This window comes from Scyliorhinus canicula, chromosome 2 (assembly GCF_902713615.1).
Source record: "Scyliorhinus canicula chromosome 2, sScyCan1.1, whole genome shotgun sequence".
Lineage (NCBI taxonomy): Eukaryota > Metazoa > Chordata > Chondrichthyes > Carcharhiniformes > Scyliorhinidae > Scyliorhinus > Scyliorhinus canicula.
In genome coordinates this window covers 92,314,617-92,338,738 of record NC_052147.1, presented here as the reverse complement: position 1 = coordinate 92,338,738, position 24,122 = coordinate 92,314,617, and the positions used below count along the sequence as shown (strand labels likewise).

The following is a 24,122-nucleotide window of genomic DNA, read 5'->3' as shown; positions in this document are numbered from 1 at the left end:
ACATGCTGCCATGGCCGGGTGCCCTGGTCACTGAGGCCACCAGCTACCCACCGCTTGGGTTGCATGAGTTGGATTGTCTAACACTGTCGTTTTCTGCCCCCCCTCCCCGCACAACCGCTGGAGGCGGGAGAAGACAGTAGGGGGATTGCCGAACAGAGGGCCCTCGACATGGTCGGCGGCCCAAAGGACGGGAGGTCGCCGAGGTGGAGTCGAAGTCCCATCTATAGCAGAGATGCATTCACAAAGCCATGGACTACATGAGGTGTTGTTGGCGAGCATTCAGCGCCTGTGTGGAGTCTGGTTGGAGGAGTCCAACCGCTTGCAGGAGCAGGAGGTGGTACCGACAGTGCAAGCCACCTAGGCCAACACTTCTTGGTTGGCATCCATGGCAGATGCATTGGGGGCATCGGTTTTGGCTATGGATCAGCATGCCCAAGGCCAGGGGCATTCTGTGCAGGTGCTAGCCGAGGCCCAGGACAGGGTTGCTGTCTCACAGGCAACCATGTCCCAGAGTCACCTGGATATCGCTGCGGCGCTCCTGAGCATAGTCGACTCAGAGCAGGCCATAGCTGGGAACATTGGCAGTATTTCCCAGGCCGCGGCTGACGTGAAACAGATACAGAGGGAGGTAGTGCAGTCACTGGCTGGTGTGATGCAAACTCAGAAGGTGATGGCACAATCGCAGCGTGATATGCCCCCCCCCCCCCCCCCCCCCCCCCCCAAGGTGCATCTGGTGGATAGGTGGCAGAACAAGGCAGCATCACACCACCCGGGTTACCCGAGCAGCAGCTGGGCCCATCCAGACCCGGCTGCCCCAGAAGATGCCCGACAAAGGGTACCCAGATCGCAGGGCAGGAATCACAGCAGACCGCTTCCACTCCTGCTCTACCTTTCTTGAGAACATAGAGAAATACAGCACAGAACAGGCCCTTCGGCCCATGATGTTGTGCCGAACTTTTGTCCTAGGTTAATCATAGATCATAGAATTTTGGACACTAAGGGCAATTTATCATGGCCAATCCACCCAACCTGCACATCTTTGGATTGTGGGAGGAATCCGGAGCACCCGTTGGAATCCCACGCACACACGGGGAGGATGTGCAGACTCCACACAGACTGTGACCCAAGCCAAAATCAAACCTGGGACCCTGGAGCTGTGAAGCAATTGTGCTATCCACAATACTACCGTGCTACCCTTAAGAACAAATTAATCTACACTCCATTATTCTACCATAATCCATGTACCTATCCAATAGACGCTTGAAGGTCCCTAACATTTCCGACTCAACTACTTCCACAGGCAGTGCATTCCATGCCCCCACTACTCTGGGTAAAGAACCTACCTCTGACATCCCCCCTATATCTTCCACCATTTACCTTAAATTTATGTCCCCTTGTAATGGTTTGTTCCACCCGGGGAAAAAGTCTCTGACTGTCTACTCTATCTATTCCCCTGATCATCTTATAAACCTCTATCAAGTCGCCCCTCATCCTTCTCCGTTCTAATGAGAAAAGGCCTAGCACCCTCAACCTTTCCTCGTAAGACCTACTCTCCATTCCAGGCAACATCCTAGTAAATCTCCTTTGCACCTTTTCCAAAGCTTCCACATCCTTCCTAAAATGAGGTGACCAGAACAGCACACAGTACTCCAAATGTGGCCTGACCAAGGTTTTGTACAACTGCATCATCACCTCACTGCTCTTAAATTCAATCCTTCTTATTATGAACGCTGGCACACCATAAGCCTTCTTCACAGCTCTATCCACTTGAGTGGCAACTTTCAAAGATCTATGAACATAGACCCCAAGATCTCTCTGCTCCTCTACATTGCCAAGAACCCTACCGTTAACCCTGTATTCCGCAATCATATTTGTCCTTCCAAAATGAACAACCTCACACTTGTCAGGGTTAAACTCCATCTGCCACTTCTCAGCCCAGCTCTGCATCCTATCTATGTCTCTTTGCAGCCGACGACAGCCCTCCTCACTATCCACAACTCCACCAATCTTCGTATCATCTACAAATTTACTGACCCACCCTTCAACTCCCTCATCCAAGTCATTAATGAAAATCATAAACAACAGAGGACCCAGAACTGATCCCTGCGGTACGCCACTGGTAACTGAGCTCCAGGCTGAATATTTGCCAACCACCACCACTCTCTGATTTCTATCGGTTAGCCAGTTCGATATCCAACTGGCCAAATTTCCCACTATCCCATGCCTCTTTACTTTCTGCATAAGCCTACCATGGGGAACCTTATCAAATGCCTTACTAAAATACATGTACACAACAACCACCGCTTTACCGTCATCCACATGCTTGGTCACCTGCTCAAAGAAGTCAATAAGACTTGTAAGGCAAGTCCTACCCCTCACAAATCCGTGCTGACTATCCCTAATCAAGCAGTGTCTTTCCAGATGCTCAGAAATCCTATCCCTCAGTACCCTTTCCATTACTTTGCCTACCACCGAAGTAAGACTTAACTGGCCTGTAATTCCCAGGATTATCCCTATTCCCTTTTTTGAACAGGGGCACGACATTCGCCACTCTCCAATCCCCTGGTACCACCCCTGTTGTCAGTGAGGATGAAAAGATCATTGCCAACGGCTCTGCAATTTTATTTCTTGCTTCCCATAGAATCCTTGGATATATCCCGTCAGGCCCGGGGGACTTGTCTATCCTGAAGTTTTTCAAAACGGCCAACCCATCTTCCTTCCTAACAAGTATCTTCTCGAGCTTACCAGTCTGTTTCACACTGTCCTCTCCAACAATATGGCCCCCCTCGTTTGTAAATACTGAAGAAAAGTACTCGTTCAAGACCTCTCCTATCTCTTCAGACTCAATACACAATCTCCCGCTACTGTCCTTGATCGGACCTACCCTCGCTCTAGTCATTCTCATATTTCTCTCATATGTGTAAAAGGCTTTGGGGTTTTCCTTGATCCTACCCACCAAAGATTTTTCATGACCTCTCTTAGCTCTCCTAATCCCCTTCTTCAGTTCCCTCCTGGCTATCTTGTATCCCTCCAGCGCCCTGTCTGAACCTTGTTTCCTCAGCCTTACATAAGTATCCTTCTTCCTCTTAACAAGACATTCAACCTCTCTTGTCAACCATGGTTCCCTCACTCGACCATCTCTTCCCTGCCTTACAGGGACATACATATCAAAGACACGCAGTACCTGTTCCTTAGTTCCACATTTCACTTGTGTCCTTCCCTGACAGCTTATGTTCCCAACTTATGCACTTCAATTCTTGTCTGACAGCATTGTATTTACCCTTCCCCCAATTGTAAACCTTGCCCTGTTGCACACACCTATCTCTCTCCATTACTAAAGTGAAAGTCATAGAATTGTGGTCACTACCTCCAAAATGCTCCCCCACTAACAAATCTATCACCTGCCCTGGTTCATTACCAAGTACTAAATCCAATATGGCCTCCCCTCTGGTCGGACAATCTACATACTGTGTTAGAAAAGCTTCCTGGACACACTGCACAAACACCACCCCATCCAAACTATTTGATCTAAAGAGTTTCCACTCAATGTTTGGGAAGTTGAAGTCACCCATGACTACTACCCTGTGACTTCTGCACCTTTCCAAAATCTGTTTTCCAATCTGTTCCTCCACATCTCTGCTGCTATTGGGGGGCCTATAGAAAACTCCCAACAAGGTGACTGCTCCTTTCATATTCCTGACTTCAGCCCATACCACCTCAGTCGGCAGATCCTCCTCGAACTGCCTTTCTGCAGCTGTTATACTATCTCTAATTAACAATGCCACACCCCACCTCTTTTACCATCCTCCCTAATCTTGTTGAAACATCTATAACCAGGGACCTCTCAACAACCAATTCTGCCACTCTTCTATCCAAGTTTCCGTGATGGCCACCACATCGTAGTCCCAAGTACCGATCCATACCTTAAGTTCACCCACCTTATTCCTGATGCTTCTTGCGTTGAAGTATACACACTTCAACCCATCTCCTTGCCTGCAATTACTCTCCTTTGTCAGTGTTACCTTCCCCAGTGCGTCACTACACACTTTGGCGTCCTGAATATCGGCTTCCTTAGTTCCTGGACTACAAATCCGGTTCCCATTCCCCTGCCAAATTAGTTTAAACCTTCCCGAAGACTACTAGAAAACCTCCCTCCCAGGATATAGGTGCCCCTCTGGTTCAGATGCAACCCGTCCTGCTTGTACAGGTCCCACCTTCCCCAGAATGTGCTCCAATTATCCAAATATCTGAAGCCCTCCCTCCTACACCATTCCTGCAGCCACGTGTTCAACTGCACTCTCTCCTATTCCTAGCCTCGCTATCACGTGGCACCGGCAACAAACCAGAGATGACAACTCTGTCTGTCCTGGCCTTTAACTTCCATCCTAACTCCCTATACTTGTTTATTACCTCCACACCCCTTTTCCTACCTACGTCGTTGGTACCAATGTGCACCACAACGTCTGGCTGCTCACCCTCCCCCTTCAGGATCCTGAAGACACGATCGAGACACCTTTGGCCCTGGCACCCGGGAGGCAACATACCTTCCGGGAATCTCGCTCGCGACCACAGAATCTCCTATCTATTCCCCTAACCATTGAATCTCCTATTACTATTGCTTTTCTATGCTCCCCCTTTCCCTTCTGAGCCCCAGAGCCAGTCACAGTGCCAGAGACCTGGCCGCTAGGGCCTTTCCCCGGTAGGTCATCCCCCCCAACAGCATCCAAAACGGTATACTTGTTTTGAAGGGGAACGGCTACAAGGGATCCCTGCACTGTATGCCTTTTAGTTTTCTTTCCCCTGACTGTAACCCAGCTACTCTTGTCCTGTACCTTGGGTGTGGCTACTTCCCTGTAACTCTTCTCGATAGCCCCCTCTGCCTCCTGGATGATCCGAAGTTCATCCAGTTCCAGTTCCCTAACACTGTGTCTGAGGAGTTGGAGTTGAGTGCACTTCCCGCAGGTATAGTCAGTGGGGACACCGGTGGTATCCCTCACCACCCACATCCTACAAGAGGAGCATGCAACTGCCCTAGCCTCCATCCCCTCTTATTTTACAGAATATAGCTGTCCTGTAGACCAACTGGACCTCCGCCCTCCGACTCTGCTTCCAGTCAGGTGCATTCTAAACTCCTGGCTCCCTTCTCGCTCTTTGCGGAAATGAAATGAAAGGAGCACCTAACTCCCTCCTTACCTAACTCCCTCAGTCACCAAACTCTACTGTAGCACTCAAATGCACCAAGTTCAGCACTCCTAGACGTAGCATTAGGGCGTGTAAGGCCATGAAGCTAGACACTAGTTAAATTGGCATGGGTGCAGGGCACAGTTTATTTATAGGGGCTTGGGTAAAAATCTGTATGTATCAAACTCTTTTGCCATTGGTGCTCTGTGTGTGTGTGGGGGGGGGGGGGGGGGGGGGGCTGGGAGGACCCTTTGCTCCCCCCAGGCCAACCGTCCCCACCACTGCCACCCCACGGTTTTGATGGGATTGTGTGCTTGAAGGGGCAGGCCACATGCAGGGTTCACACAGGTGGATGGTGGACAAGAGTCCGTGGACAAGTTGTCAAACGATGTGGAGCACCAGAGCCTGTTGTAGAGCGGGTTTCATAATCCTCCATCCCATGGACCAGACCTGCTGTTTCTGCCAACCCAGGACAGCTGGTGGGACATCTTTATCTCACCATCACCTCTTGACCCTTCCACTGTTTTGAAATTAGCAGACGGCTTCTCCAACATCCAATACTGGATCAGCAGAAATTTCCTCCCAATTATTTATTGGGAAGACTATAGTCATTGTCCCCTGACATTGCCACAGTTTTTGCTCCCTCACCATTGACTCTATCCCTCTCCCTTACAATTGTCTACGGCTGAACCAGACTGCTCCCAATCTCCATGTCATATTTGACCCTAAGACGGGGCAGCGTGGTGGCACAGTGGGTAGCATTGCTGTCTCATCGCACCAAGGCCCTGGATCAGTGTCCATGTAGAGTTTGCACGTTCTTCCCGTGTTTGTGTGGGTCACACCCCCACAACCCTAAGATGTGCAGGGTAGGTGGATTGGTCACGCTAAATTACCCCTTAATTGGAAAAAAAGAATTGGATACTCTAAATTTATTTATTTTAAATATTGGACCCCAAAATTAGCTTTCAGTTACTTATCTAAACTGTCACTCGGACCAGCAATTTCCACCTCCATAACATTGCCCGACTCTGTCCCTGATCATGCCTATGTTACATCCAGACCTGATTATTTACACTCTCCTGCTTGGCCTTCAACATTCCACCTTCCGTGACCTTGAGATCATCCAAAATTCTGCTGCTTGTTTCAAGACTCTCAAAATTCCATTCATCCATCAATTGATGCTCTTGACTTGCACTAGTTATCCAATGCCTCAGTTTTAAAATTCTCATCCTTGTTTTTTGATCAGTCCATGGCCTGGCCATTCCTACCTTCATAATACAACCCTAGAATCCTTCGAGATGTCTTCACTCCTTTAATTTTGGCCTCTTGAGCTTCTTCGATTTTAATCGCTCCCCGTGCCTCTACCTCAAGCTCAGGAATTCTCTTCTCTCCCCCCCCCCCCCCCCCCCCCCCCCCCCAACCTCTCTACCACACTGTCCTCTTTTAAGGCACTTTTAAAACTTAGCTCTATCTGACAGTATTTTGTTATATAGCTTTCTGTCAATTTTTTGCTTTATCGTGCCTCTGTGAGCGTGGGACATTTAATCATGTTTCAGGCATTATGTAAATATAAGGTGTTGTTAAAATAGGGCGAGGAGCAGAATTGGTACTCCTTTTCCCACCTATGGGGTGGGATTCTCCGACCCCCCCCCGCAGGGTTGGAGAATCGGCGGGGGCAGGGTGAATCCCGCCCCTGCCGGCCGCCGAATTCTCCGGTGCCGGAGAATTGGCTGGGGCGGGAATCGCGCCAGTCGGCGGCCGCGCCCCCCCCCCCCCCCCCCCCCCCCCCCCCCCCCCCCCGGCAATTCTCCGACCCGCGATGATCCCTAATCCCTGAAGGTGCGGAGGATTCCGCACCTTTGGGGCTGCCAGATGCCAGAGTGGTTCACGCCACTCCGTCGCGCCCGCCGGGTACGGGAGAATCCCGCCCATGATCTGTCCCTTGAAAGCCTTTCTTCCAATGATTGAACGAAGGAAGCTTCAACCTGTATGTATTCACCGATGTTCCTTTCTGCCGATCTTATTAACCACTATTATGGCCCTCTGAAAGACAAAGGGCACACACACAGTCATGTTTGTTAATTACCTGTTTTCAGGTCAGTCCAAACTCAACAGTTCAGTGGTCTCAATTGATTTATACTTCTTCACTGAATATGAACAAGCTAAATTTTCTATCGCTGCAAAAGGTTCTAACACTGCAATATAAAAATAATTCTGAAGTAAATGATGAGTAGATTTCAAGACAGTCTGACTAACCACTTCCTTACAGCTACACCTCTCTAATTACAAATGGATGGGGTTTGACTGTGAATGTCCTTGTTGCACAGCTATGACGATATTGATGTGCGCCTGAGTTTTGACATCTGTGACCCAGAGAAGGAGTTCCTTGCAAAGAGAAAGAGACTTAGTGCACAAGCACTGAAGCGGGCCCTGGATCTAAAGTACACTCCAAAGGACAGATATGTATGAAATACAGCAAAGAATGCAATGAACTGAATACATAACCTTCGTTTGGTGCTGCAGGGAGACGGAAATGTTTTCTGCTGTTACCTGACACATAGGACTGCATATGGGCTGTAGTTCTCAACATATTATTAAGTTTACTTTTATTGTTTTCTAAAACTAAACACTTTCCAGCGATAACAATTCTTATTTAAGACGTGAAGCAGTTTAATGCTATTACACCTGCCTATGTCTCAAAGTGAAGTTGTAAACACACCCGCGAATCTTCAGCCGCGTGGGCTCTCGCTTGAGCGCAAGTGAGCGGGGTGTCCTCACTTGGGGGGTGTGGGGTAGTGCCCGTGTGTGTGGGTGGTGACATTGCCCATGGGTGGGGGGCCCAAAAGTTCACTTCGAGATCGGGGTACCCTTTCAAAATGGCGGTCCGATCTGAGTTCAGCTCCCCAGTGCTAAATAGTGTGGGCTTAACTGATGAGAAAGTCCCCAGGGCCCCAAAAAAGTGACTAAGTGTCATTGAATAGCAGTGGGGAACTCGCCAGTAGAGCCAGCAGGAAACTCTCTGAAAAACCCGCCACAAATTAACTTCAAAATTTTGGGGGATAATCTGGTCCTTTGTGTCTCATTGGAAGCCAGGGGCCCCATGTCATCAGTACTTATTATAAAATGGAGTGGATAGATCCACCTTGTTTGACCACAGTAAGTCCAACTCTACCCTGCTCTGGTAATGTATCAGCCCAAATCTCAGAAGTGCATTACTGTTACATTTGGATGATATTTTTAATTTCTCATGCACTTAACAAGGAGTAGGCCGTTCGGCCCTTTGAGCTTGCTCTGCCATTTAATGATCTGACAGTGACCTCTGATAGTATCCCGCCTACCAGCGATAACCTATCACCGCAAGAACCTATGGCCTCAGCCTTAAAAATATTGAAAGACTCTGCTTCCATTGCCTTTTGAGGAAGAGAGTTCCAAAGGCCGTCAGAGACAAAACAGTTCTCCCTCATCTCTGTTCTGAGTTTCAGGCATCTTAAAGCTTCTGAAAATGAGATTGCCAAGTGAGGGGATGTACCATGTCCTGATCCATGCTCATTGAGGACCTGGACAACGTTATCCAACCTTTAAACACATAGGGCGATTAATTTACATGGGAAAGATTAGGAGTTTATTATTGCAAACATCATCTTGTTTTTGGAAATGTTTTCATTACATTTTTAACATTTTATACAAAATAATAAAACATACAAACCAATACCTTTGAACAAAACACCAATCCCACAAAAGTCCTCCCACAACCTTACAACTTAAGAAACAACAAAAAAGAAAAGAACCCCCCCCCCCCCCAGCTATTCATTCCCCCTCCCACCCCCTCGACAGCTCTGAAATATATAAACAGCCACCATCTCCATTAGAACCCTTCAATCAACCCCCTCACAGTGTATTTGATGTTCTCGAGTTGCAAAAGCTCCCATCCAATCCCCTAGCCACACTGAGGCTCTTGCCGGCGCCCCATCCTCCAACCCAGCAGGATACATCTCCACACCGCCGACGAGGCGAAGGTAAGGACATCTGCCCCTGTACCAGTCCAAAGCTCCTGCACATCCAATATCCCCAGAATAGCCACCAGAGGGGAGGGCTCAAACTCAATATTTAGGATTGCTGATATGGGGCCCGATTCTCCGGTCTCGTGCTCTTGCCCAAGTGAAACGAGGCCGGTGAATAGCGGGAGGGGCTGAAAACGAGAACCGCACCAGGCACCATACCGGAACCGACCCGCATGTGTAGGCAACACTGGGATCTCGTCGTGGCGTAGCGAGAAACCAACTATTACCACTTCAGCCCTACTTCCATACAGTTGACGGGAACCACTCCTTATCCAACGGCTTCCTGTGATTCGTCAGCCTCCCCAACAAGTGGTCACCCTGGCGCTGATTAGTACAACTTTTGAAAAACGTGAACTTGTGGAAGGGCTTCTGTGGGGAGCAGAGGAGGTGAGTAGCCATCTTTGCTCACAGAGCAAAGAGTCCAGGGCGCTGGGCTTGACACCCCAGTGCTCAGCGGAAGGTGGGGGACCCTTGGCTAGAAGGGGGGGGGGGGCGTGGGTGAGTAACCCTGGCTGGCGTTGGGTTGCCATCGGGGGGGGGGGGGGGCAACACTATACCAATCCTTGGATCGTGTGTATCCACTCCAGGGGCAATCCTTGTCCCTGTCCGTCTGCTCCACCGACCACCCATAACCCCCACCAACTGCTGAGGCCTCTGGGTGTGCGGCTGAAGGCTTTTGCTAATTGGGAATCATGGTTAAGTGAGAATTTCACACAAACCAAGTGGATTCCTGTGGGTGGGTTGGCCAAAAAGCAAGTGGGAGTCATTGCCCAACATTCCAATCAGACCAGACTGCCTGAAACTGCAGGAGGCAACACCACATATGCAGCTGCCAAGATACAAACACGAGGTGGATGGGACACCGTTCCATGGACATATCCACATCTGGAGGGTGGGTGAGTGCCACAGGGAACCGGGGGGGGGGGGGGGGGGGGGGGGGGGATGGAGATCAATGGGGGAATGGAGTGTCCTGGGGTGAGAGCCACTGCTGTTTGTCAGTCCAACACCTTCTCCAAATGCCTTACAGATATTGAACACTATGGAAGGGATTTTGGACCCAGCTGAACGTGCCCTAGTGGTGCTATTGCTTGGCCGGGCGGCCAGATGCCGGAGACGGTGGCAGCAGCAGCGTCAGAAGATGCTGGAGAAAGCGGCCCACGTGCCGGACCTCGCCCCATGTCCTGAGGACCAGGGAGTGACCCAGAGGGGAGTCCCGCCACAGCCCAGGGTGTCCAGGTGCCGCTGGTCATTTGAACAGATGACGGACAGCATGTGCCACAGGAGGCTCTGACTCAACAAGGAGACGGAACCCACACCTATGCCATGTCTTCGCGGACCACATGGAGGAGGAGAGCACCCAATCCCGCAGCCCTGAACTTTTACACCTCGGGATCCTTCCAGTGCTTAAGCGGGGACATATGTGGCATCTCGCAGGCCACAGCACACAGGCGCATCCGACAGGTCACGGATGCTGTTTGCCCGGGCGGAAAACTACATCAACATTTGACATGGACCAGGCCTAACAGGTTTCCCAGGCAGCAGGATTCTCCCCTATTGTCGGGATGGCTCGCCAGGTCATTTGGGAGTGCCGTACGTTAAGAGAAAGGGGTTCCATTCCCTGAACATTCAGCTCGTGTGCAACCACCAGATGAAGATTATGCACATGGTGTTCAGGCTTCCCAGGAGTGTCCATGACAGCTACATCCTGGAGCAGTCGGTCGTCCTCGCCCTCTTCAAGGAGCACCCCAAGATGGACGGCTGGCTCTTGGGGGATAAGGGGAACCCGCTGAGGACCTGGTTAATGAAGCCAGTACTGAGACTGAAGCGGAGACTCGATACAACGAGGCCCATGTGGTCATTCTGGCTGTGATTGAGCGGTGCATCGGACTCCTCAAGATGTGTTTCCGAAGCCTTGACCGCTTCAGGGGTGCTCTCCAGTACATGCCCGGAGGGTCTCCTGCTTTGTGGTGGACTGCTGTGCCCTTCACAATGTGGCACATCAGCAGGACAATGAGATGGAGGTTGGTATTGAGGAACGTGTGGCCATCTGAGGAGGACGAGGATGATGAGGTAGTGCCGGACAAGCAGTGGCTGGAGGATGAGCCAAGGGAGGAACCGGAGGACCAGCTAGAAGCTGCAGGGCAGGCAGTAGCGACGAGTTTCCAGCAAGCCCGGGGTCCTTAAAACTCGCGCGCTTCCCTTGGCCTGGTCCATCATCGATACGTTGCCCATCCCCATCTCCCACCCTCCTAGGGGCTGTGTCACCACCCTCAGTGAGTCACTGTTGAGGGCAGGGGTGATGATAACCCGCAGAGGTTTACTACAGGCCTCCCAACAGCCAACGGGAGATAGAGGAGCAGATAGGTAGACAGATTTTGGAAAGCAGTAAAAGCAACAGGGTTGTTGTGATGGGAGACTTCAACTTCCCCAATATTGACTGGGACTCACTTAGTGCTGGGGGCTTGGACGGGGCAGAGTTTGTAAGGAGCATCCAGGAGGTCTTCTTAAAACAGTATGTAGATAGTTCAACTAGGGAAGGGGCTGTACTGGACCTGATATTGGGGAATGAGCCCCGCCAGGTGATAGAAGTTTCAGTAGGGGACCATTTCAGCACAGTAACCACAATTCAGTAAGTTTTAAAGTGCTGGTGGACAAATATAAGAGTGGTCCTAGGGTGAATGTGCTAAATTGGGGGAGGCTAATTATAACAATATTAGGCGGGAACTGAAGAACCTAGATTGGTGGAGGATGTTTGAGGGTAAATCAACATCTGACATGTGGGAGGCTTTCAAATGTCAGTTGAAAGGAATTCAGGACCAGCATGTTCCAGTGCGGAAGAAGGATAAATACGGCAAATTTCGGGAACCTTGGATAACGAGAGATATTGTGGGCCTCGTCAAAAAGAAAAAGGAGGCATTTGTCAGGGCTAGAAGGCTGGGAACAGACAAAGCCTGTGTGGAATATAGGGAAAGTAGGAAGGAACTTAAGCAAGAAGTCAGGAGGGCTAGAAGGGGGTCACGAAAAGTCATTGGCAAATAGGGTTAAGGAAAATCCCAAGCCTTTTTACACGTACATAAAAAGCAAGAGGGTAGCCAGAGAAAGGGTTGGTCCACTGAAGGACAGGCAAGGGAATCTACGTGTGGAGCCAGAGGAAATGGGCGAGGTACGAAATCAATACTTTGCATCAGTATTCACCAAAGAGAAGGAATTGGTGGATGTTGAGTCTGGAGAAGGGTGTGTAGATAGCCTGGGTCACGTTGAGATCCAAAAAGACGAGGTGTTGGGCGTCTTGAAAAATATTAAGATGGATAAGTCCCCAGGGCTGGATGGGATCTACCCCAGAATACTGAAGGAGGCTAGAGAGGAAATTGTTGAGGCCTTGACAGAAATCTTTGGATCCTCACTGTCTTCAGGTGATGTCCCAGAGACCTGTCCCAGAGGACTGGAGAATAGCCAATGTTGTTCCTTTGTTTAAAAAGGGTAGCAAGGATAATCGGATTTGGATTTGTTTATTGTCACGTGTACCGAGGTACAGTGAAAAGTATTTTTCTGCAAGCAGCTCAACAGATCATGGGAAGAAAAGGAAATAAAAGAAAATACATAATAGGACAACACAAGATATACAATGTAACTACATAAGCACTGGCATCGGATGAAGCATGCAGGGTGTAGTGTTAATGAGGTCAGTCAATAAGAGGGTCATTTAGGAGTCTGGTGGCACTGGGGAAGAAACTGTTTTTGAGTCTGTTAGTGCGTGTTCTCAGACTTCTATATCTCATGCCCGATGGAAGAAGTTGGAAGAGTGAGTAAGCCGGGTGGGATCTTTGATTATGCTGCCCGCTTTCCCCAGGCAGCGGGAGGTGTAGATGGAGTCAATGGATGGGAGGCAGGTTCGTGTGATGGACTGGGCAGTATTCACGACTCTTTGAAGTTCCTTGCGGTCCTGGGCCGAGCAGTTGCTATACCAGGCTGTGATGCAGCCCGATAGGATGCTTTCTATGGTGCATCTGTAAAAGTTGGTAAGGGTTAATGTAGACATGCTGAATTTCCTTAGTTTCCTGAAGAAGTATAGGCGCTGTTGTGCTTTCTTGGTGATAGCGTCGAGGTGAGTGGACCAGGACAGATTTTTGGAGATGTGCACCCCTAGGAATTTGAAACTGCGAACCATCTCCACCTCGGCTCCTTAGATGCCGACAGGGGTGTGTACAGTACTTTGCTTCCTGAAGTCGATGACCAGCTCTTTAGTTTTGCCGGCATTGAAGGAGAGATTGTTATCGTTACACCACTCCACTAGGTTCTCTATCTCCCTCCTGTATTCTGACTCGTCGTTATTCGAGATCCGGCCCACTATGGTCGTGTCAGCAAACTTGTAGATGGAGTTGGAACCAAGTTTTGCCACACAGTCATGTGTGTACAGGGAGTAGAGTAGGGGGCTAAGTTACGCAGCCTTGCGGGGCCCCGGTATTGAGGACTATTGTGGAGGAGGTGATCGTGTACATTCTTACTGATTGTGGTCTGTTGGTCAGAAAATCGAGGAACCAGTTGCAGAATGGAGAGCCAAGTCCTAGGTTTTGGAGCTTTGATATGAGCTTGGCTGGGATTATGGTTTTGAAGGCGGAGCTGTAGTCAATAAATAGGAGTCTGATGTAGGAGTCTTTGTTTTCGAGATGCTCTAGGGATGAGTGTAGGGCCAGGGAAATGGCGTCTGATGTGGACCGGTTGCAGCGGTATGCGAATTGAAGTGGATCAAGGCGTTCCGGGAGTATGGAGGTGATGCGCTTCATGATCAGCCTCTCGAAGCACTTCATTACGACTGAAGTCAGGGCCACTAGACGGTAGTCATTGAGGCACGTTGCCTGGTTCTTCTTTGGTACCGGTATGATTGTGGTCTTCTTGAAGCAGGTGGGGACCTCGGAGTGGAGTAGGGACAGGTTAAAGATGTCTGTGAATACCTCTGCCAGCTGGTCCGCGCAGGCTCTGAGTGCACGACCAGGGATACCGTCCGGGCCCGTTGCCTTCCACGGGTTCACTTTCAGGAAGGCCGATCGACTTCGGAAGCGGTGATGGTGGGTACGGTTGAATTATGGGCTGCTGGGGCACTCGACAGTGGATTGTTGGTTACCTGCTCGAACCGAGCATAGAATGCATTGAGTTCATCGGGGAGGGGTGCGCTGCTGCCAGAGATACTGCTCGACTTCGCTTTGTAGCCCGTTATGTTGTTTAGTCCTTGCCACAACCGCCGAGAGTCTGTCTGTGACTCTAGCTTGGTTTGATATTCTCTCTTGGCATCTCGGATGGCTTTGCGGAGGTCGTACCTGGATTTCTTGTATAGGTCAGGGTTGGCTGCCTTGGAACGCCTCAGATCTGTCCTTCAGTAGGGAGTCAATCTCGCGGTCGAGCGATAATCCAGGGAACTACAGGCCGGTGAGCCTTACGTCAGTCGTAGGGAAATTACTGGAGAGAATTCTTCGAGACAGGATCTACTCCCATTTGGAAGCAAATGGACGTATTAGCGAGAGGCAGCACAGTTTTGTGAAGGGGAGGTTGTGTCTGCAGTGGATGTTGTCTGTATGGATTTCAGTAAGGCCTTTGACAAGGTCCCTCATGGCAGACTGGTAGAAAAGGTGAAGTCACACAGTATCAGGGGTGAGCTAGCAAGATGGATACAGAACTGGCTAAGTCAAAGGAGGCAGAGAGTAGCAATGAAAGGGTGCTTTTCTGATTGGAGGCTGTGACTAGTGGTGTTCCGCAGGGATCAGTACTGGGACCGTTGCTGTTCGTAGTATATATAAATGATTTGGAGGAAAATATAACTGGTCTGATCAGTCAGTTTGCGGACGACACAAAGGTTGGTGGAATTGCAGATTGCGATGAGGGCTGTCCGAGGATACAGCAGGATTTAGATCGTTTGGAGACTTGGGCGGAGAGATGGCAGATGGAGTTTAATCCGGACAAATGTGAGGTAATGCATTTTGGAAGATCTAATGCAGGTAGGGAATATACAGAACCCTCAAGAGTATTGACAGTCGGAGAGATCTAGGTGTACAGGTCCACAGGTCACTGAAAAAGGCAACACAGGTGGAGAAGGTAGTCAAGAAGGCATATGACATGCTTGCCTTCATTGCCCGGGGCATTGAATATAAAATTTGGCAAGTCAGGTTGCAGCTGTATAGAAACTTAGTTAGGCAACACTTAAGAGTATAGTGTTCAATTCTGGTCACCACACTACCAGAAGGATATGGAGGCTTTAGAGAGGGTGCAGAAGAGATTTACCAGGATGTTGCTTGGTATGGAGGGCATTAGCTATGAGGAGCGGTTGAATAAACTCGGTTTGTTCTCACTGGAACGACGGAGGTTGAGGGGCGACCTGATAGAGATCTACACATTTATGAGGGGCATAGACAGAGTGGACAGTCAGAGGCTTTTTCCCAGGATAGAAGGGTCAATTACTAGGGGGACGAGGTTTAAGGTGCGAGGGGCAAGGTTTAGAGGATATGTACGAGGCAAGTTTTTTACACAGGGTAGTGGGTGCCTGGAACTCGCTGCCGGAGGAGGTGGTGGATGCAGAGACAATAGTGACATTTAAGGGGCATCTTGACAAATACATGAATAGGATGGGAATAGAGGGATATGGACCCAGGAAATGTAGAAGATTTTAGTTTAGATGGGCAGCATGATCGGCACAGGCTTGGAGGGCCGAAGGGCCTGTTCCTCTGCTGTACTTTTCTTTGTTCGTTGTTGTTTGGAGGTGAAAGTGACAGAGGTGTCATACTGTTTTTTTTTTAAATTTAGATTAGCCAATTATTTTTTCCAATTAAGGGGCAATTTAGCGTGGCCAATCCACCTACTCTGCACATTGTTGGGTTGTGGGGGCGAAACCCATGCAGACACGGGGAGAATGTGCAAACTCCACCCGGACAGTGACCCAGAGCCGGGATCGAACCTGGGACCTCAGTGCCGTGAGGCGGTTGTGCTAACCACTAGGCCACCGTGCTGCCCTTGGTGTCATACTGTTTAATGTGTATACAATTCCCAGCTCCCAATGGTGTCGCCCCTCCCGCCCCCTTCACCTGGTTCCCTCAGTGAACCTTGATGTTCTTAGCCCTACTAGCTCTCTCACTACGTCTAGGTGTCTCCCCAGGATGCACATCAGAGGTGGAGGCAGCTAGCTCCTTACCTCGTCCCTTGGCCTTCGATGCCCCTGGCTGGCGTTCTCTGGGGCCGGAGGGCCCCGGCGCACCTGTCGGCGGCATATGCACAGCCATCCTGTTGGCAACATCTCCTGAAAAGTGACTTGGACAGGAACACTGGGAGACACTGAAATAAAAATAGAAATCTCGGCAAAATGTTCATCATAACCAATTGGACCCAGCCCGCCAGCAATAACTGGAGACTATCCCCCGTCAACAAGTCCACCTTAACTTCAGCCACCAGGCTTGTATAATTCAACCTCCGAAGCCACCCCCAACTCACGCCACCTGGACCGCTAGCTATCGAAAGCCAACCAAAATGGCAACCTCCCCCCAGTCCAGTTCCTTACCCTGATGTACCAACCACAAAATATTCACTCTTCCTTCAGTTCAACTCAGAATCAGAGAAGAATCATAGAATCCTTACAGTACAGAAGGAGGCAATTCAGCCTATTCAGTCTGCACCGACTCTTTGAAAGGCTAGGGGCAATTTATCATGGCCAATCCACCTAACCTGCACATCTTTGGACTGTGGGATGAAACTGGAGCACCCAGAGGAAGCCCATGCAAGACAAGGGGAGAAAGTGCAAATACCACACAGACAGTAACCCCAGGTCGGAATCGAACCCGGGTACCTGACGCAGTGACACAGCAGTGGCATCCACTATGCCACCCTTGTAACTTGTAACTGATGAAGGCACAAAGTGCCCATGATATTCCCTATAGATGACCCTGGGACTCTAATATACAGCAGCAAATCATCAGTATATGCAACACCCTGTGTTCCACCCACCTCTAACAATCCACGCCACACATTTGAGGCCTTCAACGTAATGGCCAATGGCTCAATTGCCAACACAAACAACAAAGGAGACATCACACACCCCTCCCTCGTACCCTGATACAACCAAAAGAACCCAGAGCTCATGGTGTTGGTGCAAACACCAGCAAATGGAGCCACATACAGGAACCGCCCCCACGTCACAAACCCAGGACCAAACCCAAACTTCACTAGCACCGCGAAAAGCTATCCCCACTCCACCTGGTTGAACACCTTCTCTGCATCCAAAAATATAATTATCTCTGGTACTGGATTGGCTGCAGTGGTACGCATCACATTTCGCAACCGACACACGTTCGATCTTCACAAACCGTCTGATCTTCCTCTGCTACCTCCCGGAGGTTAGCATCGGAAGACTCTGTGGAGTCCTTATGTTTCAGGAGCAGCGAGATCAACACCTACCCCGGTGTCTGGGAGGGCGGCCCGTGCTGAAGAGTCCCTAAACATGCCCAACAACAATAGACCCAACTGATTCAAAAACTTCTCATAAAATTTCACTGGGTGCCAGCCCGGCCCCGGTGCCTTCCCTCCCTGCAAAAGTTTCAACGCTGCCTGAATCTCCTCTAAGCTCAGTGGTGCCTCCAGCACCTCCTGAAAATCCTCCCCCACCTTTGGAAACTACAAACCTCCAGAAACTCTGCCATTCCTTGTCTGTCCTCTGGCAGCTCCGACCTATGTAACCTTGCAGAAAAGACTTTAAAATACTCCATTTACCATCTTCGGGGCAGAGAACATCCTACCCTCGAAATCCCTAACCTGAACAGTCTCACTGGCTGCTTCCTGCTGCCTTAATCGGTGAGCCAAGTGACGACTTCTTCTCCCTCTACTTTTCCACCGCCACATTCGCCCACCTCAATTGCCGCACGCCCTGTCCGTGGACAGCAAGTCAAACTATATTTGCAGTTTTTTCCTGCATGCCAAAAGCTCTGGGGTTGGGCCACTCGCATACCTATGATCCACCTTTCAATCTCATTCGCCAGTTTCTGTTGCTGCACCTTTGCCTCCTCGTCAACATGTGCATTAAACACTATGATCTCTCCCCTGATCACCTCCTTCACTGCCTCTCACAATATCGAGCCATTATCATTTTCTACATACTTGCGTATGGCCTTCACACAGAACCCCAAGTCCAATAGCAGCCCTGGGTCTATCTGCCACCCCCACGACGCTCCTGCCCAACCTCCAGCACCAATTCCACACAATGTGGGGCATGATCTGAAATAACCACTGCTGGGTACTCAGCCTTCCTCACCCCAGCGAGAAGAGTCTGACTCATAACAACATAATCGATCCTCAAATACGCCTTGTGTACCAAAGAAAAAACGAGACCTCCTTTTTCCCAGTGTGCGCACATTGCGACGGATCTGCCCCTCCTGTCTCCTCCATAAACGCAAACAATACCTTCGCCATCCCAGCTGGGACTAACGATTTTGGCCTAGAGTGATCCACCTTCGGGTCCAACACAGTTCATATCACACCCCAAAATCAATTGTTGGGTGTCCCAATCCGTAGCCAGCAACCGTTTCCCAAACAAATTATTGTCCCAAATTGGGTCATACACATTCACTAGAACCACCTGCTTCCCATCTAATGCCCCTACTAACTACCATCATATATTGAAGAGAGCTACAGCCCTCTTCGCCCAGAACTGAGCCCTTTTATTAATCTGGATCGCCACCCAACCCCACCCCCCGGGCCCTACTATCAAAACCCGAGTGAAACACCTGGCACACCCAGGCTTTCCGGAGCTTAGTCTGATCCCGTGCTCGCATGTGAGTCTCTTGCAAAAAACGTACGTCGGCCCCCCGACTTTATAAATGAGCAAAAACTCTTGCTCTCTTTATTAGTGTCCCCAGGCTTCGCACTTTCCAGTGAGTAACCTTGTCGGGGGCCTCTCATCGCCTCCCTTCTCTCAGTCGCAGGTGGCCATTGCCAAGGCGCTGCAGAGCAGGTCCAAGTCAGGAGGAGCATCACCAAGGGTGTTGACACAATGGTGCTGACCATAGGTAGCTGCCAGGGCTGATAGAGCCAGATGATGCAGGTGCAGCCGGGGCTCAAGCCTCTCTGTCCCAAGGCCCGATGGGCGCCGACCGGGAACAGGGGGCTGGATGCCAATCTGGACCCGTCCCATGGAATGGCAATGTTGGCCACCAGCTCCCACCCCGGGTTCCACCCCTCTGATGAGGCCGCATCTTGCAGCCAGCACGTGGTACAGGGCGGCACGGCTGTGCATGTGCCGCTGACAAGTGAGCCGGGGCCCTGCGGCCTCAGTGGACACCCACCAGGTCATCAAAGGCCACGGGATGAGGTAAGCAGCTGCTGCCTCCATCTCAGATGTGCATCCTGGGGAGACGACTAGACGTAGTGGTAGAGCTAGGAGGGCCAAGCACGTTGCGAATAACTGAGGTCACCGGGATGGGGGAGGGGCAGCACCATCGGGAGGGTGGGGAATTGTAATACAGAATAAACACCCTTGTGAACAGCTAGTACAAAGCCTCTGTCACTTTCTCCTGCAATGCGGCCCGAACTCCGAACACGTGACCATCTCTCCAGGCATCCACCCCTGCCCGTGGCACTCACCCAACCTCCGGCCATGGACATGTACACGGAGCTGTGTCCCATCCCCAGGGCGTTCAGATGTTGGCTGTTGCATGTGTAGTGTGCCTCCCACAGTGTCAGTGTCCATGCACGAAGGTCTGGTTGGGACTCTTAAATGCACTTGAGTTGTGTGAAGCAGTCACGTAACCATGGTTGCCAATTCCGTATTAGCAAAAGCCGTCAGCCACACAACGAGTTGCCTCAGCAGTCGGTGGGAGTTATGGGTGGTCGGTAGGGCAGACGGGCAGGGAGAAGGGTTGCCCCCGGAATGGATACACACGATCATAGATAGAATTTACAGTGCAGAAGGAGGCCATTCGGCCCATCGAGTCTGCACCGGCTCTTGGAAAGAGCACCCTACCCCCTACCCAAGGTCAACACCTCCACCCTATCCCCATAACTCAGTAACCCCACCCAACACTAAGGACAATTTTGGACACTAAGGGCAATTTATCATGGCCAATCCACCTAACCCTCACATCTTTGGACTGTGGGAGGAAACCGGAGCACCCGGAGGAAACCCACGCACACACGGGGAGGATGTGCAGACTCCGCACAGACAGTGACCCAAGCCGGAATCGAACCTGGGACCCTGGAGCTGTGAAGCGATTGTGCTATCCACAATGCTACCATGCTGCCCTAACCCTAATCATAGGGTTGGCATGGTGGTGCCGCACGCAGGTCCCCCCCAGCGACTCTACCCCACCCTCCCATGGCGGCCAAACCCTGCGGATGGTACCCCATTCCCAGCTGTGGGTCTCCAAACCCTGCCGAGAACTGATGGCAAGCACAGCACCCCCGGGCTCTTTGTCGTTGAGCAAAGGTGGCTGCTCACCTCCTCGGCTCCCACAGAAGCCCTTCCGCTCGGTTCACATTTTTCAAAAGGAGTACTAATCGGTGCCAGCGTGAGCACTTGCTGGGGAGGCCGCTGAATGACAGGAGGCCATTGGATATGGGGTGACTCCCATTAATTATATGGGAATGGGGCTTATGTGGTGATAAATGGTTTCTCGCCACGCTACAGCGAGATCCCGATTTCATCTAATGGAGCGGGCAAGTTGCATTGCAAACTTTATGGTGCCTGGCGCGGTTCTCGTTTTCTGCCTCTCTCGCTATTCACAGGCCTCATTTCGTTCGAGCGAGAGAGCACTGAGGCCAGGGAATCGTACCCTAAATCTGTGCTCTATGGTTCTTCTACCTTCCGCCAAAGGAAACAATGTCTCCCTATCTATTCTGTCCAGACCGCTCCTGATTTTGAATACATCTTCTCAGCCTTCTCCAAGGGATAGGGTCTCACCTTCACCAGTCTCTACATATCTGGAATTCCTGGTCCCTGGGAACATTCTTTTGAATACTTTGTTCAATGCCTCAATATTCTTCTCCGCTTGTGCCCAGAACTGGATGCAATTCTTGAGGCCAAACCAGTGCTTTTGCAAGTTTAACTCTATTTGCACTCCATGACATTATTTATAAATCTGAGGATGCTTAACTGCTCTCTCAACCTGCCTTGCCCCCTTCAATGGTTGATGTACATATGCAGCCCAGTCCCTCTGCTCCTGCACTTCTCTTAAAATTGTGCCATTTATTTGATATTGTTTCTCGACGTTCTTTCCACCAAAATGAACCACTTCACTGTTCTCTGCATTAGATTTCATTCGCCATTTGTCCACCCATTCCACCAACCTGTTTATATCCTTTTGAAGTTCTACACTGCCGTCCTCACAGTTCACGATGCGCCCATGTTTTGTGTTATTCGCAAATTTGGAATTGTGCCCTGTACATGCGCGATTCTCAGGCCTCGTTGCACTCTCGCTCGAGCGAAACTAGTTTGGTGAATAGCGAGAGAGGCCAAAAACAAGAACCACGCCAGGCGCCAAACAGTTAACAATGCAAGCATCCCACTCCCATACATGAGATCAGGATCCCCGTGGAGAGAAACTAATTATCACAACTTAAGCCCTCTTCCCATACAATTATTGGGAGCGACCCCATATCCAACGGTCTCCGGTCATTCACCAGTTTCCCCAGCAAGAGTTTAGGCTGGCGCCGATTAGTACTCCTTTGCAAAAACGTGAACCTGGAGGAAGTTCTTCTGCGGGGATCTGAGGAGGTAAGTAACCATCTTTGCTCACAGGCAAAGAGCCCGGGGGCGCTGGGCTTGCCTCCCCAGTGCTCAAAGGGGGGGGTGGGAGACCTTCAGCTGTAAGGGGGGTGATACCCTCGGGGGGGGGGGGGGGGGGGGGTGCACAATCGTGCGTGGCACCACCATGCCACCCCTGGATCCTGGATAGTGTGTACCCATTCGGGTTTGACCCTGCCCGTCTGTCCCACTGATGATCCCCTCCGACTGCTGAAGCCTTTGGCCATGTGCCTGAAGGCTATTGGTAATAGGGAAACCACAATTGTGGTTAAGTGAGCACTTCACACAATCCATGTGGATTCCTGTGGGTGGACAGGCCATGTAGCGTGTGGGAGTCATTGCCTAGCATCCCAATCACACTTTAATGCTTGAACACTGCGGGAGGCAACATCACACACGCGGAAGCGAACATCTGAACACCCAAGGGATGGAACACAGCTCCGGGGACGTCCACACCCAGAGGATGGGTGAGTGGTACGGGGATGGGGGGATACCTGGAGAAATGGGCCACGGGTTCGGAGGTTGGGCCACATTGTGCAAGAAAGCAACAAGACGCATCATACAGCTTGTGGTCAATGGTTTTTAATGTAACACAGGTGCCAACAATGCCCCACTCCTGATGGTACCGCCCCACTCTCCCCATCACCACCCCACGCCCTAGGTGATCCTCAAAGTGCTTAACTGCAGCAGGGTAGCATGGTGGTTAGCATAAATGCTTCACAGCTCCAGGGTCCCAGGTTCGATTCCCGGCTGGGTCACTGTCTGTGTGGAGTCTGCACGTCCTCCCCCTGTGTGCGTGGGTTTCCTCCGGGTGCTCCGGTTTCCTCCCACAGTCCAAAGATGTGCGGGTTAGGTGGATTGGCCATGCTAAATTGCCCGTAGTGTCCTAATAAAAAAGTACGGTTAAGGGGGGGGTTGTTGGGTTACGGGTATAGGGTGAATACGAGTGTTGAGTAGGGTGATCATGGCTCGGCACAACATTGAGGGCCGAAGGGCCTGTTCTGTGCTGTACTGTTCTATGTTCTATGTCTATGTTCCTCCCTCCACTGCTACGTTTAAGTATGTCCCCAGGATGCACATCTGAGGTGGCCTTCGTGGGTGTCCTCTGGAGCCAGAGGCTCCGCTGCACTTGTCAACAGCACATGCACAGCCGTGCCGCCCTGTTCCGTGTGCTGACTTCGAGACGCCGCCTCATGAGGGGTGGAACTCAGGAGTGCTGGTGGCCACAGTCGCCACTCCGTGGGACAGTTGCGGGTAGCCACCCAGTGCCCTCTACTCCTCGGTGCCCAAAGGACCCTGGGGTTCACCTCGGGACGGAGGAGCAGCTGGTTCGAGCCTCGGCTGCCCCGGCATCATCTGGCTCTACCAGCCCTGGCAGCTCCCTGAGTCTGCACCAATGGGGTGACGCCATAAGCAATGCTCCTCAGTGACTGGGCCGTGCTCTGCAGCGCCACGGCAATGCCCACCTGCGACTGGGACAAGCTCCCAGTGCCTCAGTCATTTCCATCTGGGAGTGGGACATGTCCTGCAGCACCTCATCAATGTCAGCCTGATACTGGACAACATTCCCCAGTGAGTCGGACATTCTGCCAAGGCCCTCAGCCACGGCCGTCACCGACTGCATGATGCCTTGGATACCTTCACTAACGGTGCCAACGTTGTGCACCAGGCTCTCCACTGTGAAACCAACTTCAATGGGGTAAGAACAGGTCTGGCTCAGATAAATGTAACCGAAGATTAGTGGTCAAAACTGTAGCTGACAACGGACTGCATAAGGGTAGGCAGTGGTATTATCACTGGACTAGCAATCCAGAGACCCAAGGTAATGCTCTGGGGACCTGAGTTCTTATCCCACCAGGGCAGTTGGTGGAACTTGAATTCAATAAAAATCTGGAATTAAAAGTCTAATGACTGGGGCGGCATGTGGCGCAGTGGTTAGCACTGGGACTGTGGCGCTCAGGACCCGAGTTTGAATCCTAGTCCTGGGTCACTGCCCGTGTGGAGTTTGCACATTCTCCCCATGTCTGTATGGGTTTCACCCCCACAACCCAAAGATGTGCAGGCTAGGTGGATTGGCCACGCTAAATTGCCCCTCAATTGGAAAAAAAAGA

At 50.9% G+C, this 24,122-nt stretch overlaps 1 protein-coding gene across 2 annotated transcripts in view; it reads left to right on the top strand.

The window, feature by feature from the left end:
- LOC119956118 (cytosolic phospholipase A2 zeta-like) overlaps positions 1-24,122 on the top strand; it is a 194,768-nt gene that overhangs the window by 114,818 nt on the left and 55,828 nt on the right. For both annotated transcript variants that reach the window (XM_038783011.1, XM_038783003.1), the window contains exon 12: positions 7,509-7,644. In XM_038783011.1, coding sequence (XP_038638939.1) covers positions 7,509-7,644 — 136 coding nt within the window. The remainder of the gene's footprint in view (positions 1-7,508; positions 7,645-24,122) is intronic.